Here is a 15032-nt window from a genome sequence, read left to right as displayed (position 1 = left end):
ATTGATGATTTCTCGAGGTACGTATGGGTGTACTTAAAAGAAAAATCTAAAGCACTTTCAAAGTTTATACACTACTGGAAAATTTATCTATAGAGGCGGCCATAACTGCCTCTAAAAACTTAAAAAATACCTCTAAAAGTTATAGGAGGAGGCCAGATAAGTGCCTCTAAAAGCCCTGTCGCTAAATGTTTTAGAAGCACTTGATTGAGCATTAGAGGCGGATTAATAAATTCGCCTATAAATTGAACTTTTAGAAGCACATACGACTGCCTCTATTGCACTGACGCTAAAAGTCCTATATAGAGGCAGTTAAAAGTGCCTCTAAAAGTTCAATTTAGAGGCGTATTTAAATGCCTCTAAATGATTTTGCAATAATTTTATGTGCCTCTAAAGGAAATCTTAGAAAAGGAAAAATCTATATGAATTAATATTTAGAGGCACTTTTTGGCTGCCTCTAAAGATATATGCTTTAATATTTAGAGGCACTTTTGGCCGCCTCTAAAAATGATCCAAATTTTTTTTAAAAAAAAGTGCAATATATTGTGAATATTGTTACATAAAAATTTCATTTGATACACCTGAATGAAAATATATTCAATCAAAACATAAAATCTATATGAAAATGTATATATATATATATAATCCAAAAAATACACCTTATCTATAAAATTCTAATTGACTTCCATCATTTTAAGAACAAAAAAAAAAAAAAACAAAAATAAAATTCCAACACGACTTTGATCAGGATGCAAGCATTTTTCATATGCTACTTTCAATTGTCCCCTTGCAGCAGCCTTCTGGAATTTCAAAATCATATCTGCACATTCTCTGCATATGAAAGCCCAAACAAATGCAATTCAATGCTTACTCATTGCACATCAAACACAGTTACGTGCACCTAAAAGATTAAAAGCACAGCTGAGTTCTGATTCTTCATAGTGTGCATGTCTGCTAAGTAGTGTAGTCCAAGCAGGGGCTATTTGCAGTGTACATCGTGCAACATATATAGCTGATGCACATAGAAAGGATGGTTTGAATTTCAAAGCTTCATATTCAACTAGGGACAGCTCAATAAGGTAGAAAGCGAGACGTTCAAGCTGGTCAAGAACCCAAAGAACAAAATTAAGTTTCCATAATTTTTGTTGCAATAATCAAATGGACCTTTTGAATGTTATCAAGAAATTTGCACCAAAGTCCAAACAAAGACAAGGAAAAGTTAAAATTCAACAAGTGTATCTTGGACCTTCATATCAGACTGAGCAGCCTTGAGAAACCTTAACATGAACACGTATGGTGTTGGCACATTCAGACGGAACATCAACTTCTTGAGAATGACTCCTGAAAAGAGGAGCAAATTTACTACTTTGTTAAGACAAAAACAAGATAGTTGGGGAAAATAAACTTAAGATGCAAACCATTGAAGCATTTCATTTCTTGTGTATGAATCAGCTGAGATGCTAATCAAATCCTTGACCTGTATTAATTAGAAAAATTAGTCTAAACATAAATTATTTTGTTCTCAGTAGCATATAAATTAATTTAGAAAATAGATCATAAAAATCCTTTAGATATGGACAGGTATATGTACCTTTGGATGCCAAAAGTCCTCATATTTTGATGCTAGCAACAGTGAAGTTAGGCCAACCAACTGCATTTCCTTCTTTGTAATTATATACACAGAAAGGAATCTGTCCAACAATACCACCATGAGAAACAATGTTTCTTGCATCAGTCCAAAGTATGTCTCCCTGCAAATACCATTCATTTCTGATTAATGAGTTAATGGATCTCATCTCCAACAATCCTTATTAGATACCTGTAGCTCAAAGTATGTTTCCCTGCAAATACCATTCATTTCTGATTATGAGCTTGATAATTAATTGATGCTTTGTCTCAATATGAAGAAATTTAATCTTGGAAAACATTAGGCAATTTCATTCATTCAACTCTTATTCTATGTTTTTATCATAAAGAAACCAAAAAGGTCTATAGTAATTAGTGTCAATCATCCGATACTATATATGTTCATTTCAGAAGTCAATAGAATATTATTGAACTAGACTCATAAAGAGTCTTATATACTTTCTTTGCATTAGTGTTTGGTGGGTCCAAATGTCTTCACATTTTCATGGGGTCTTAATTAAATTAAGGAAATAAACCCGTGGAAACCCTTGAAAGAAACCCTGAAAGTATTTCATTAGAAGACACAATATTGCTCAAAACAAGTGGGAGTAGGCCAATATACTATTCAGATCACCATACAAACTTATACAATTTATCTATCCATTTTCAATTTGCCCAAATCTGATTTGGTGTTTTTTTTTTTTTTGTAAATTAGTTGGTTAAGGGTCCTGCGAGTTCCAGCACCATGGATTCCACAATCTATTTCTTATGTAATACAATGAACAGAATTTTGTTGATTGTGCTTCTCGTATTCAGATTCCAAAGTTATAGATAAATACTACCTTCATGGTTATATAGTTTGGGACTCTTGTTCTATCTGATCTTCTGATCTTCTGATCTTCTAGTTTATTGTATAGTATAATATTGAACCACAAAATAATCTGTAGAAATAAAGTGTATTTCAAAACCAGCTAGTTTACATTGCCATGTGAAGAATGACCTTTCTGGATTTCTAAACAGAGTTCAGAAGGCAAAGCATGGATTTGGCATGCGGGTTCCAAGAGTCCTGTATAAATGATGGTCTTGCTAGGTCTAATAAGGCTTCACCTTCTATTGATGATATGGGGAAGAAGTTGAAGTAATTCCAAGAGTCCTGCACAAATGATGGTCTTGCCAGGTCCTGGTCCAGTACAGCTTCAGCTGCTATTGATATGGGGAAGAACTTGAAGTAATTCTAAGAGTCCTGTGCAAATGATGACCTTGATGGGTCCACAAAGACTTCATATGCTATTGATATAGGTAGGAACTTGAGGTAATTCTGAGACTCCTGCACAAATGATGGTCTGGCTGGGTCCACAAAGGCTTCAGATGCCATTGATATGGGAAAAACTTAAAGTAATTCTGAGAGTCCTGTGCAAATGATGGTCTTGCCATCTTGCTGAATCCACTAAGGCTTCAGCTGCTATTGTTGTGGGGAAGAAATTGAATTAATTTCGAGAGTCCTGTGCAAATGATGGTCTTTCTTGGTCAACCAAAGCTTCAGCTTCTACTAATGTGGGAAAGAACCGGAAGCAGAGCAACATTAGTACCCCTACCTTGTACCAACCTAAGTGAGAATTAATTCAGCCAGAATTTTGCATTTTCCTAAGAAATTCAGCAATAGCTTGTGTGATAGAGAGCACCCCCTAATAAGCCAAACATTGGGCAACCACCTCTGGTCCTAAATCAAATTTACAATCCACTCTTGATGTTGAAATTTCAATACTAGAAAAATGACCCTTAGACCCATAAAGCAACAAAAAAAAAACATATTCTAACTGACACTCTAAGAGTTCTCTAAGCTTTCATGTATGTTGTCATGGTAGCTCAGCAAAGTGATTTTAGTTATTAATTTAAAAACATATTACAAGTGCTTTAACTATGTATACTCTCCATGCAATTATAAAGTTGATGTTTAAGACATTTGAATATGTATATATGGACATATACTGAACCTCCACAGCTACTACTCCCAAGAAATCCAAGTAAAAGCATGGTGCCAAAACTTAAATACATAAAAATGCCAGCAAAGAAGGAAAGTTCTAGAAAATTTACATGAAGACAGAGGGCTGCTAATAGCTTGAAGGCAATTTGTCCCTAGAAAATTGATTGTGAAAGGGTCCTTCAAACTAGTTTATAGAACTCTAGCTTGAAGGCTTCAGCTATCAAACTGGATTCGATTCAGCAAATTGATTGAGTATGATAGCAGAGCCATATGAACAAGAGAACAGAATACTATAAACTAAAACAAAACCTCATGATGTACGTAGCTCAATTACTTCAGTTGGTTACATGAGTCCCACTTCACTATGCCACCCTATTAGGAGCCATATCATCTACTAAGTTCAGATTCCTTAAATTTTTTTCACAAAACCTTAATCATTTCCTTTTTTGAAGTAGATAACTGGTAATATCACTTCTATTATGTAACAAATTTATTAAGCAAAATAGAGAGTAGCCAATATAGAAGTAGAGGTTCTTTTTATTCTTATCCCAAGAGATTATTCACAAAAAACAAACTGCATTGCTGCTCAGAAATAATCTTTCACCAAAGAGCTACAATATGTAAATGCACACGACGATCCTTCATAGAGCAAAACTATGCCATCTGTTGAAAAGAAAGGTCAAATGCACAAGAATATTAAAACAAGCATACTGTAGATACAAACAAAGGGAAGGTTACAAATTAAAAAGAAAAGAAATGAGCAAGACAAGGCTCATGAATTGGATTCCTAAACATAGATACAAACTTGGAATTCAAGCAGATATTATAACATCTAAGCTCCAAAGACAAACTAAAACATTGATACAAACAAAGGGAAGGCAAACTATCCTTTTCTATGCAGATCTGTTAAAGAAAAAAATGTGATATTAGAATAATGTCAGCAATAAAAAATTGAGAGACAATCATTTTTTTGACCAATAGATATGAGACAATCTTTTTTTGGCCATTAGATATACATACCTGAAGTCCACGGACTCCATCTGTTACCAGAAGAGTTATCATCCCGTAATCTAAATGAGCAGAAGCACCATATGTTCCATCACTGGAAATATCCATTCCACCTGAAGTCAAAATTTAAGTGTACTATAAAAAATTATAGGATTTCATGAAACAATTAATATTCGTTAAAATAAATAATTAAATAAACCCATAGAAGCAGAAAATTTGCACGGTAGAAGTACCAAGCGAATATAAAAGAGGAAAAACAAAAGAATCAATTTACCAAAGGGAGCTTTTGCATCACACGAATACACCCCCAATGCAGGAAGCATCAAAAGTGGATCCTAACTTTCACGGAACTTCCCCGAATCAATATCACCTTCACTCTATTAAAAGAAGATAATCAGATACACAAAAAATCAGAGTCTATATCCCAATAAATTAGTAAATATATAATCACGCCTATCCAAAATATCACTATAATCCAAGTCCTATAGCACTACCCAAAATTTGATTTCTGATCCAGAAATCTTGAGCTAGGAGCTACATATCCATAGTCCAAACTTTCACAAGTTACTAACAATACACGGTTTTCTCAATAAAACCCGATTGGTGGGAGAAACAATAGAGGAAATATCCCAAGATAAAAGAAAAAGAATAGAAACCAAAGCCAAATCCTTAAGGATTTTTGAGGCAAGCCTATGAGCAATACCGTGAGAATCATGAAGAATGACACCGTTTTGAGGAGTGAAGCCGTTCTTCACAAACGTGCAGATGTTCTCCTCAACATCAAGAAATATCGGATTCGACGATAATTGATATGTTCAAATACTCTGCATGGAGTTGCTGAGAGAAAGAACCGGCATTTAGTTGAAGTATGCAGAAGCATGTTGCATAGTAAGACAATCTTGGGCAAAAGGCATGAAGACTACAACACATGTTATCAATTGACTATCGCATCCATCACTTGGCTTTCTCTCACCATATGAGAAGTTATGGAATTGTCGACCCACAGTAAGTTACTTTTGCATATTTGGTTGCGTATGCTATGTATTTGTGCCAAACCATCTATACAGCAAATTCAATAAGAAGGCTATTCGGTGTATATTCCTTGGTTATGATAGTGAAAGAAAGGGATAGAGGTGTTGTGATCCGAATACCAATCGTTGTTATACATATCGAGATGTGGTATTCGATGAAGCTACAGCTTGGTGGTCATCTAAGAGAATTATACTACCTAATTCTGAAATTATGGAAGAGAATTTACAAGAGAAGATAAATGAGAAAGAAGATTTAGAGCCCCAACCTAGCTCATCTGATACTCAAAATCTCCAAGACCTTCGAGCATTGGTGCTCATGGCAAAAGACAATTGAAGATATTAGACTAAGTCAGATGGAGGAGTTAGAGAAACAACCAAGACAAGAATTACGAAGGTCAACTAAGGTTAAACGCCCTAAACCTAAGTATATAGACGTTGTACTCGTTAAAGAAGTTAGCAACTTAGAACCAACCAGTTATGAAGATGCTTGTCTAAGTGAAAGATGGCAAATGGCAAAAAAGAAAAAGAAGACTTTGGATGATTAGCAAGAGAGAAATTGTTGTTGAAGGAGAATGAAAGAAGTCAGCACCGACTTCTTTAATCGGTTACAAAACCGACTTATATTTTTTGGCTATTAAAGGAACCACGTGGTCCATGTAAAAATCATTAAAACATTAAGAACCGCCTCAAGTAGGGTGGTTAGCCCAAATATAAATAGGGGATCACCCCCTATGGTCGTATACAAGTGTGTGTAAGAGTGTAAATAAGTGTGTTGCAGTAAGGGTGCAGTGTAGTCTCGTGGTGAGTAGCCTCCAAACAAGATTGGTAAGTTTCTGTAATTTTTAAATTAAAATAGTATATTTGTATGTATCATTAAAAAATTTGCATTAATAATATGTGATGGAGGAAGATTTGACCCGATTCCTCGGCCATGCGACACGTAGAAGCAATCGAGAGTGACCTGGCAAAAATGTCAGCTCGGCACGGCAGCAGGCCTATAACCCGAGCTTCAAGCTAAAGAGCCGAGCTCGAAGAACCTGCAACCCAAGCTCCGAGCTAAAGAGAGTCGAGCTCCCTCAAAGGAACCTGCAAACCGAGCTCCGAACTAAAGAGAGCTAAGCTCCCTCAAAGGAACCTGCGAACCGAGCTCCGAACTAAAAAAGTCCCAAGCTCTCCCTTCGAGGTCCCTAGCCTTACAAGGAGCACCAAAGGCAGAAAACCCGAACTACCCACCTAGGGGCAGTTCGGGCCATACTCTTATCCGAACTCAAGACTTCACATTAAAAGACCACTTCGGCTCCAAATCGCCTGACTGAGCAACAATGCCTGACGCCCAGGAGACCGTACACGAAGGCGGCGCACCTGACCGATTAGAGGACTGACACATGACAGCCGCCATCCAGCGACCACTTGCCACTGCCATCCCAGACGAACAGAGGCGGCCCTGGCAACTGGCAGTGGAGGTTATGACACCCGAACTGGCAGTTGACAAAAGGAAGTGACCCGATCTGGCTGAGGTAATGATGCTCGAACTGGCAGAGGCATGGAAGTGAGCACACAGGGTGATTATAAAAGGCCCCCATCTCACAAAGAAGAGGGTATGTGTGATTCTTGCGTTTTCTGGTCTTAGAATTCCTCATTTCCCTTGCCTTCTGAAATAGCACTAACTTGAGCTTCGGAGTGTCCCAACCGGGTTCCTCCTCGGAAGTCTCCATTTTCTTCCTTGTTCCAGGCATCTCCGATCTCGTCAGAAGCGAGGTAACCGGCAACTAGGACCGACCGGATTGCGCATCATCAATTGGCGCCGTCTGTGGGAAGCTTCAAAAAGCCTCCCCTAACCTTTAACTCTCTCTCTCTCTCTCTCAAAGAAACCTTAGCTCCCATGGCTTCTCCCAGCAACAGCAGGCACAACCTGAATGCTGTAGGGGAACACCCCCAGCCCGCCACTGTGTGCATAGGACAGTTCACTGTCCCCCTATCGACGGACGGAATCCCTAGCATCAACGCACCAAACATGGTGGCGCCTGTGAATGTTCCCCTTCCTCTCCCTGTCGAGACAACATTTGCCGAACCAACTGTTGTCCCTCTAGCGACTAGCCAAAACCAGTTTGATGACTTGATACAGTGCATGCGGGCAATGCAAGCCCAAATGCAGCAGTTCTAGCAGCACCAAGTACACCACATCTCTCAGTATCACTATCAACAGCAGTTCCCCCAACTACCTCTGCACCAACCACAGCTTCCACCTCGGCACCCCACTCCGAAGCTGGTTAAACCCTCCCTCAGGGCGGACGCCTTCACCGAGGAGAAGCCTCCCAACTTCAGAACCCCACCAAGAGCCAGGCCTCATCCCCGGGCTGGAGGGAAAGACTAATCACCCCTGCCTCTCAGCTCACCGGCGGGGCGGGAACCTCTGTGCTAGTAAAGTCAACACCTCGGCACTCCAAGTCTGAGCTTTCGTCCACAAAGAACCGATTCGGCGTCCTAGCGGCGGACTACCAGCAGTCCGGGCCCATCGAGCTCGGCAATATCGAGGCTAGCAGCGCCAGTACCAGGCCCTCTAGGCAGCAACGAAGTCGCCGAACTACCACCCGCGTCCTGCCCGAGCTCCGAGGTAAAGAAGAGACAAGCTCGAACGAGGTAAAAGATGCCCCTATTCTCTCAATCCCTTCCCCCCTCTCATCAGAACTCTTTGCAGTCCCCATGCCCAGAGATTTCAAACTCCCCTCTCTAGACAACTATGATGGGTCCTTCGACCCCAATGACCACATCGATGCCTTCCAGTCCCAAATGCACCTGGCAAGGGCCAGTGAATCCTGCATGTGCGTGGCCTTCACTACCACCTTCAGGGGGGTGGCCCGCACCTGATACAGGAACCTGGCCCCCGGGTCAATAAGAAGCTGGACCCAGTTCGCACAGGTCTTCACCGCGCACTTCGTTACTAGCAAGTGGTGCCCCAGAACCGAGGAGAGCATCTCCGGAATAGTCCAGAGAGAAGGAGAGTCCATCCGGGGCTACATCAAGCAGTTCAATGACGCATGCTTGCAGATACCACGACTGGACCCCATGGTGCAGCTCGCGGCAACCAAGAGAGGAGTGACACATAAGGAGTTCAAGTGGCACATGGTAGTTAGCCAGCCCGCGACCGTGGCTAAATTCCTCAAGCTCGCGGACAAATTCATGAGAACAGAGGAGGAGATCAACCAAATGACCGAAAGCGGGATCGAGAAAAGGAAGAGGGAAGGCGAGCCCTCCAACCCAGATGACAGAAGAAGGAAAGACCCAGCTTGGGAGACAAAGCCGAGCCAGCCGTTCCGAGCTCCCTTAGCAGCTCAGACGGACTACACACCCTTAAACGCGAAGCGGGCCGAGATCTTAATGACGATCAAAGAAGCCCCATATGTGAAGTGGCCACCTCGTTTGAAGGGGAACTCGAACGAGAGGAATAAAAACTTGTATTGCAGCTTCCATAGGGACCACGGTCATAGCACCGAGCATTGTAATAATCTCCGTGATGAGATAGAGGAACTCATCCGTTGCGGATATCTACGAAATTTTGTACAATACAATAATAATAATAATAATAATAATAGTAATAAGCCAGGTCGACAGGGAGAGCATAGCAAAGAAGCTCCTGAGTCCAGCAGCCGGCCAGCGGAACCACATAAGCAGCCCCCGGAGGAAAGACCAGTTTGGTGAACGATCTACGTGATCGTTGGAGGATCGATTGTGGCAGGGTGCACCTCGGCAGCAGCTCGCGCGTCAACCCGGGAAGCTACCAGAGAAGAACGAAATCCCCCGAAGTGGCCTAGGACGGAAGACCCTATATTCTTCACCGAAGACGAAGCGCACGGGGTCCAGTACCCCCATGACGACGCACTTGTCATAAAGATGAAGATCAACGACTTCGAAGTCCGACGGGTACTCATTGACTCCGACAGTTCGGCAGACATCCTCTTTAAAGTGGCCTTCGACAAGCTCCAGTTCTGAGAGAGTGACTTAAAGCCCATGAACACCCCGTTGATCGGCTTCAGCGGCGAAGAGGTCAGACCCCTGGGAAAGGTCACAGTACCTATGGAAGTCGGCACGTGGCCTAGCACGGTAAGACTCAGTCACGATTTTCTGGTGGTCGCGACCCCCTCCCCCTATAATGCAATAGTAGGTCGGCCGATCACCCACGCTTTAAAAGCTGTGGTGTCCACTTACTATCTGGCCATGAAGTTCTCAATGGACTTCGGCATCGAGGTAGTGCGGGGCGACCAGCTCGAGTCTCGCAAGTGCTACATTGCCACCCTCAAGGGAAATGCCAAGATAACCAGCGACCTCGAACTGGAGCGACCTACGGAACATGAGGAGGAGCAAGCTGCACCAACAGAGGAAACTGTTCCCATTTCTGTCTCGACAGAGGACCCCGCCAGACTACTTCAGGTCGGGTCATCCCTTGAAGAACCCCTGCGATCTGAACTGGTACGCTTCTTACTCGGTAACTTAGATGTTTTCACTTGGTCCGCGGCAGAAATGCCCGGCATAGACCCTATGCTCATAACTCACAAGTTCAATACTGACCCTGTAGTCAGACCCATTAGACAGAAGAAACACAACTTAGCCCCAGAACGCTAGAGGGCGGTCGATGAGGAGGTCGAGAAACTCCTCGCAGCAGACTTCATAAGGGAAGTTCATTACCCGAGCTGGGTAGCCAACCCAGTTCTGGTAAAAAAGGGAAACGACAAGTGGCGCATGTGTGTCGACTACACCGACCTGAACCGAGCTTGCCCGGAAGATTGCTTCCCTCTCCCCAGGATTGACTGCCTAGTGGATGCGACCTCGGGACATGAGTTGCTAAGCTTCTTGGACGCCTACTCAGGCTACAACCAAATCAGAATGGACCTGTCCGATGAGGAAAAAACCACCTTCATAACCGAGTTCGGCCTATACTTCTTCAAGGTCATGCCCTTTGGACTGAAAAATGTTGGGGCGACCTTCCAATGACTCGTGAATAAGCTGTTTCAGCCCTTAATTGGCACAAATATAGAATGTTATGTAGACGACATGGTCGTCAAGACACAATTTTCGCATGAATTAATACAAGATTTGCATTCTGTCTTTCAAATTCTGCGTCAATTTAACATGAAACTAAACCCAAACAAGTGTGTCTTCGGTGTCACGTCGGGTAAATTCCTAGGTTACATCGTCAACCGGCGTGGCATTGAGGCCAACCCGGATAAAATAAAGGCCATCCTAGATATGAGACCACACAGAAAAGTAAAAGAGGTTCAGAGGCTAAATGGCAGGATAGCCGCTCTAAGTCACTTCATGTCTAAGTCAGTAGATCGTTGCCTGCCCTTCTTCAAGGCAATAAAAAGGCAAAGGGTTTGAGTGGAACCCGAACTGCCAGCTCGCATTTGATGAGCTCAAGAAGTACCTCGCCAACATCCCGGTGTTGACCCGACCCGAAGAGGGTGATGTTTTAGAACTGTACCTTTCGGCAAATGACGAAGTGGTCAGTTCGGTACTAATAAAGGAAGTAGATCGGTTCCAACGACCCATCTACTATGTTAGTAAGATATTGCAGGGAGCAGAAATGAGATATCCAGAGATAGAAAAGTTGGCCTATGCGCTGGTCATTGCGGCCCGTAAACTCCGCCTGTATTTCCAAGCTCATACCATCACCGTCCTCACCGACAAGCCCTTGACACAAGTATTACTCAGGCCCGAGGTCTCTAGATGATTGACAAAGTGGGCCACCGAACTCAGTGAGTACGACCTCCAGTACAAGCCCCGAACCGCCATCAAAGCCCAAGCCTTGGCGGATTTCGTTGCAGAATGCACGTTCTACTCTGAGGACCTTGGCCCGGTTGAGTACAGGGCTCCCAGTTCGGGTGAGCTCAGTGCTCCCAGGCTAGCTGAGTCCGAGCCCCGTGAGGTCGCGCCCAGTTCGGTATCTCTCCTGGTTAGGCCAAGTGCAAACTGGGATGAAGAGCCCTGGATCCTTCACGTAGATGGATCCTCAAACCAGCAAGGCAGTGGAGCCGGTGTAGTTCTCCGTGGTTCGAGTGGCACGAAACTGGAGTAGGCACTACGCTTTGAGTTCGCGGCATCCAACAATGAGGCGGAATACGAGGCGTTGATAGCAAGGCTAGCTTTGACACAGGAGGTGAAGGCAAAACACATAGTTATCTACACCGATTTCCAACTTGTGGTCAACCAAGTCACAGGGGAATACGAAGCCCGCGAGCCGGCTATGATCGCCTACTTGGCAAAGGTAAGAGAGGCACTGCTTGGCTTCCAGTCACACTTCATCAAGCAAATCCCGAGGTCAGAGAACACTGAGGCCGACGCCCTGTCCCGGCTATCCAACACCATGAGAACTGTGTACATAGAGGAGTTACCTTGGCCTAGCATTCTCCGGGGGGCAGAGGAGGTCGCTCCTGTCACCCAAGCAAAACCGAGCTGGATTGATCCACTCGCGAGCTTCCTGCTACATGGAACCCTCCCCGCGGAACACAACGCCACCAGGAGGGTAGAACGTCAGGCAGCCAAGTACGTCATGATAGACGGACGGCTGTGCCGAAGATCCTACACGCTCCCCTACCTGCGCTGCTTGCGACCTCCCGAAGCTGAGCTCGTACTCCGCGACATTCATGAAGGCCTATGTGGGGGACACTTGGGGGGCAGGGCCGTCTCTCAGAAGGCACTATGACAGGGGTACTATTGGCCAACAATGAAAGCAGATGCCGTCGGGGTAATCAAGAAATGCGAGAAGTGCCAGAAGCACGCCAATATTCACCATTAGCCCGCCGCCGACCTCAAGTACCTCACCAGCCCATGGCCCTTCGCACAATGGGGTATCGACCTACTCGGGCCATTCCCGCCAGCAACAGGAGGAAGGAAGTTCCTAGTAGTGGCAGTAGACTACTTTACCAAGTGGGTTGAAGCTGAGACTCTCGTAGCCATCACAACTCGAAACGTCCAGAACTTTTTCTGGAAGAACATAGTGTGCCGCTTCGGGCTACCTCGGGTGCTGATCTTCGATAACGGAAAGCAGTTCGAAGGCATCAAATTCCAAGAGTGGTGCCAAGGCATGGGGATCTGACAAAACTTCACGTCGGTTGCACACTCACAAGCAAACGGCTAGGCAGAAGTCACGAACAGAGCTATCCTCCGTGGACTAAAAGCCAGGTTTGACCGAGCTAAAGGGTTATGGGTAGACGAGCTGCCCAGCGTCCTATGGGCATACCGAACTACAGAGAAGACCGCCACTAGAGAAACTCCCTTCAACCTCACCTACGGCACGGAGGCAGTCATCCCAGCTGAAATTGAAATCCCCTCACTTCGGTTGGAAGCATAAAACGACAATACTAATAACGATGAGCTACGTACCAACCTCGACCTACTTACAAGGTGAGGGACCTCGCGTACATCAGAACCGCAGCATACCAGCAAAGGGTAGCTCGGTACTACAACGCCAGAGTTAAGAAACGAAACTTTCGCGTTGGCGACCTGGTCCTCTGCAAAATCATGGTACCTGAGCCCGGCTTTGGAAAATTCGGGCCGAACTGGGAAGGACCCTACCGAGTGAAGAGAGTACTCAGGGGAACATACGAGCTCGAGACCCTGGAAGGTAAGCAGATACCCCGTGCATGGAACATCATCAACTTAAGACGGTATTACTCATAAGTTAACAAACTGCCGAGCTAGCAAAAACCTCGACACCCTAAGGCCCAGAATGTCGAGCTAACAAGGACCTCGGCACCAAAAGAAGCAGAATACCGAACTAAAGGTGACCTCGGCACATCATCGACAAAAGAAATCGGGCAGAGAATAGTTCGGGCACACAAGCTTACTATGCTAACTCGCCTCGGGGCACAAGTCTTGCAGCTCGGGTATAGCCACTTCGGCAAATGGAGAATATTTGCACAACATATCTGAACAAGAAAAAAAATACTTCATTGCTAAATGTTTGCTTTTCAGTGTTAAAAAAAAATACAAACGAGCTCACAAGCCCAGAGGTCAATCTTCCTCGCCTTCAGAAGGGACTTCGACAACACCTGAAGGACCCGCTTCGTCTTCAGAATCCGCATCGTCATCAGCTAAAGCAGCCATCTCCTCAGTGATGCGCGAGGTGGTTATGGCACTGGTATCGAGGTCGGGGTACGTGTTCCTTATCATCCATCGGCTCAACTTGAAATCCCGTCTATACGAGCCCACCATCATGTCGTCAAAGCGTGGCGAGGCGATATAATCCTCAACGGCTTTTGCTTTCACCTCCTCAACAGCCTGAGAAAAGATCTACGTCTTCTCCGTAATGTCTTCCTGAAGGTACTCGACCTGGTGCTCCAAGTCCAACTTCAAATCGGCCATATGCCTCACCACCATTCCTAAGGCCTCTTTGTCTCTCTGAGACCTCGATAGCTTAGCCTCGGCAGCTTCTGCCCGTCTCAAGCGTCTCTCCGCCTGGATGGCAAAGGCGTGGATAGAGGAGTTCACCTGCCAGAACGAGGACAAATCAGCTTGGCAAAAAAAAATAAAGAAAAAAAACCCACTCTGACTTACCACCATGGCGTGAGTGGCAGCCCGAGCACCTATGTGATTGGTAGGGAGATCGGCCTACTGTGCGACCTCCTCAGGAAAAGTGGCGGCCTTGCTTTTTCGGAGAGCATAGCCCGGCGTCAGCACGCTCCCAATCCCATCGTGGCTCCCTGAGTCCGAAGGCACAGCCCGGGCATAGGGAGCCCCTGCTGCCCCCTGAGCTGAAGGGGGCACCTCGGGCTCCTTAGGAGGCTCCGTCCTCGGTACCTCGGGCTCCGCCACCCAGGAAGGATCGGCGCGAACTCGCTTAGCAGCTCGCTTCTTCCACTTCATGCCAACAAACAAATTCGCACCTCGAGTCTTGTTTGCCTCCATAAAACCTGCAAAAAGGAGCTCGACGTCAAAAGACGGGAATAAAAGCATAAACAAAGACGGGAATAAAAGCAGAAACAAAAGTATCCTTATCTGAGCAAGAAACCTACCCGAACTTAGACCGGCCTGAATGAGTTTATCCTCCGTCAGATAGGCTTCGCATTTTAACCCTTGTCGGGCCCAGTCCTGGAGGCCCTTCATTGTATCTTCATCTAAAACAACACCGGGGTCAGGAGCGGCCAAACCCCACTCAGTAGGAAACGGTCACCCCGTAGCACTTTGAACCACGAAGTAGTCTCGCTTCCAGGCCAGGACCTTGTTTGGGAGATCGTGTAAGAGCTTGAAGCTCGGGCGAGGTGACAAGTAGTACGCCCTCCTACGCCCAAGCAGGGGACCCGCTTGTTTCTTAAGCATGAGAATAGTGGAAAAAATTTCTGAGTCCAAAGGAAGGCAGTGCTCACAGCAAAGGGAGATGGTCCCGACAA

General features: G+C 44.8%; 1 protein-coding gene across 2 annotated transcripts; it reads right to left on the bottom strand.

Annotated features, from left to right (window-relative positions):
- Positions 1–706: 706 nt before the first annotated feature.
- LOC148801846 (uncharacterized) lies at positions 707–5402 on the bottom strand. 2 transcript variants are annotated; one of them, XR_016084418.1, is made up of 7 exons: positions 5319–5402; positions 4890–4992; positions 4628–4728; positions 1589–1748; positions 1244–1474; positions 917–1097; positions 707–826 (listed from the first exon to the last, which is right to left on the bottom strand). XR_016084418.1 is itself a non-coding variant. In XM_088901936.1 (5 exons), the coding sequence occupies exons 2-4, from the start codon at positions 4936–4938 to the stop codon at positions 1608–1610; spliced, it is 291 nt and encodes a 96-aa protein (XP_088758062.1). In that variant the 5' UTR covers positions 4939–4992; positions 5319–5402; the 3' UTR covers positions 1440–1474; positions 1589–1607. The 2 variants fall into 2 exon arrangements, 1 of the variants encoding a protein (XP_088758062.1); XM_088901936.1 differs by lacking the exons at positions 707–826; positions 917–1097 and having other exon boundaries at positions 1440–1474.
- Positions 5403–15032: the final 9630 nt, after the last annotated feature.

This window comes from Nelumbo nucifera, chromosome 3 (assembly GCF_055504915.1).
Source record: "Nelumbo nucifera cultivar China Antique chromosome 3, China Antique-T2T, whole genome shotgun sequence".
NCBI lineage: Eukaryota > Viridiplantae > Streptophyta > Magnoliopsida > Proteales > Nelumbonaceae > Nelumbo > Nelumbo nucifera.
The sequence above is the reverse complement of the archived record's forward strand: the minus strand, read 5'-3'. Positions and strand labels throughout refer to the sequence as shown.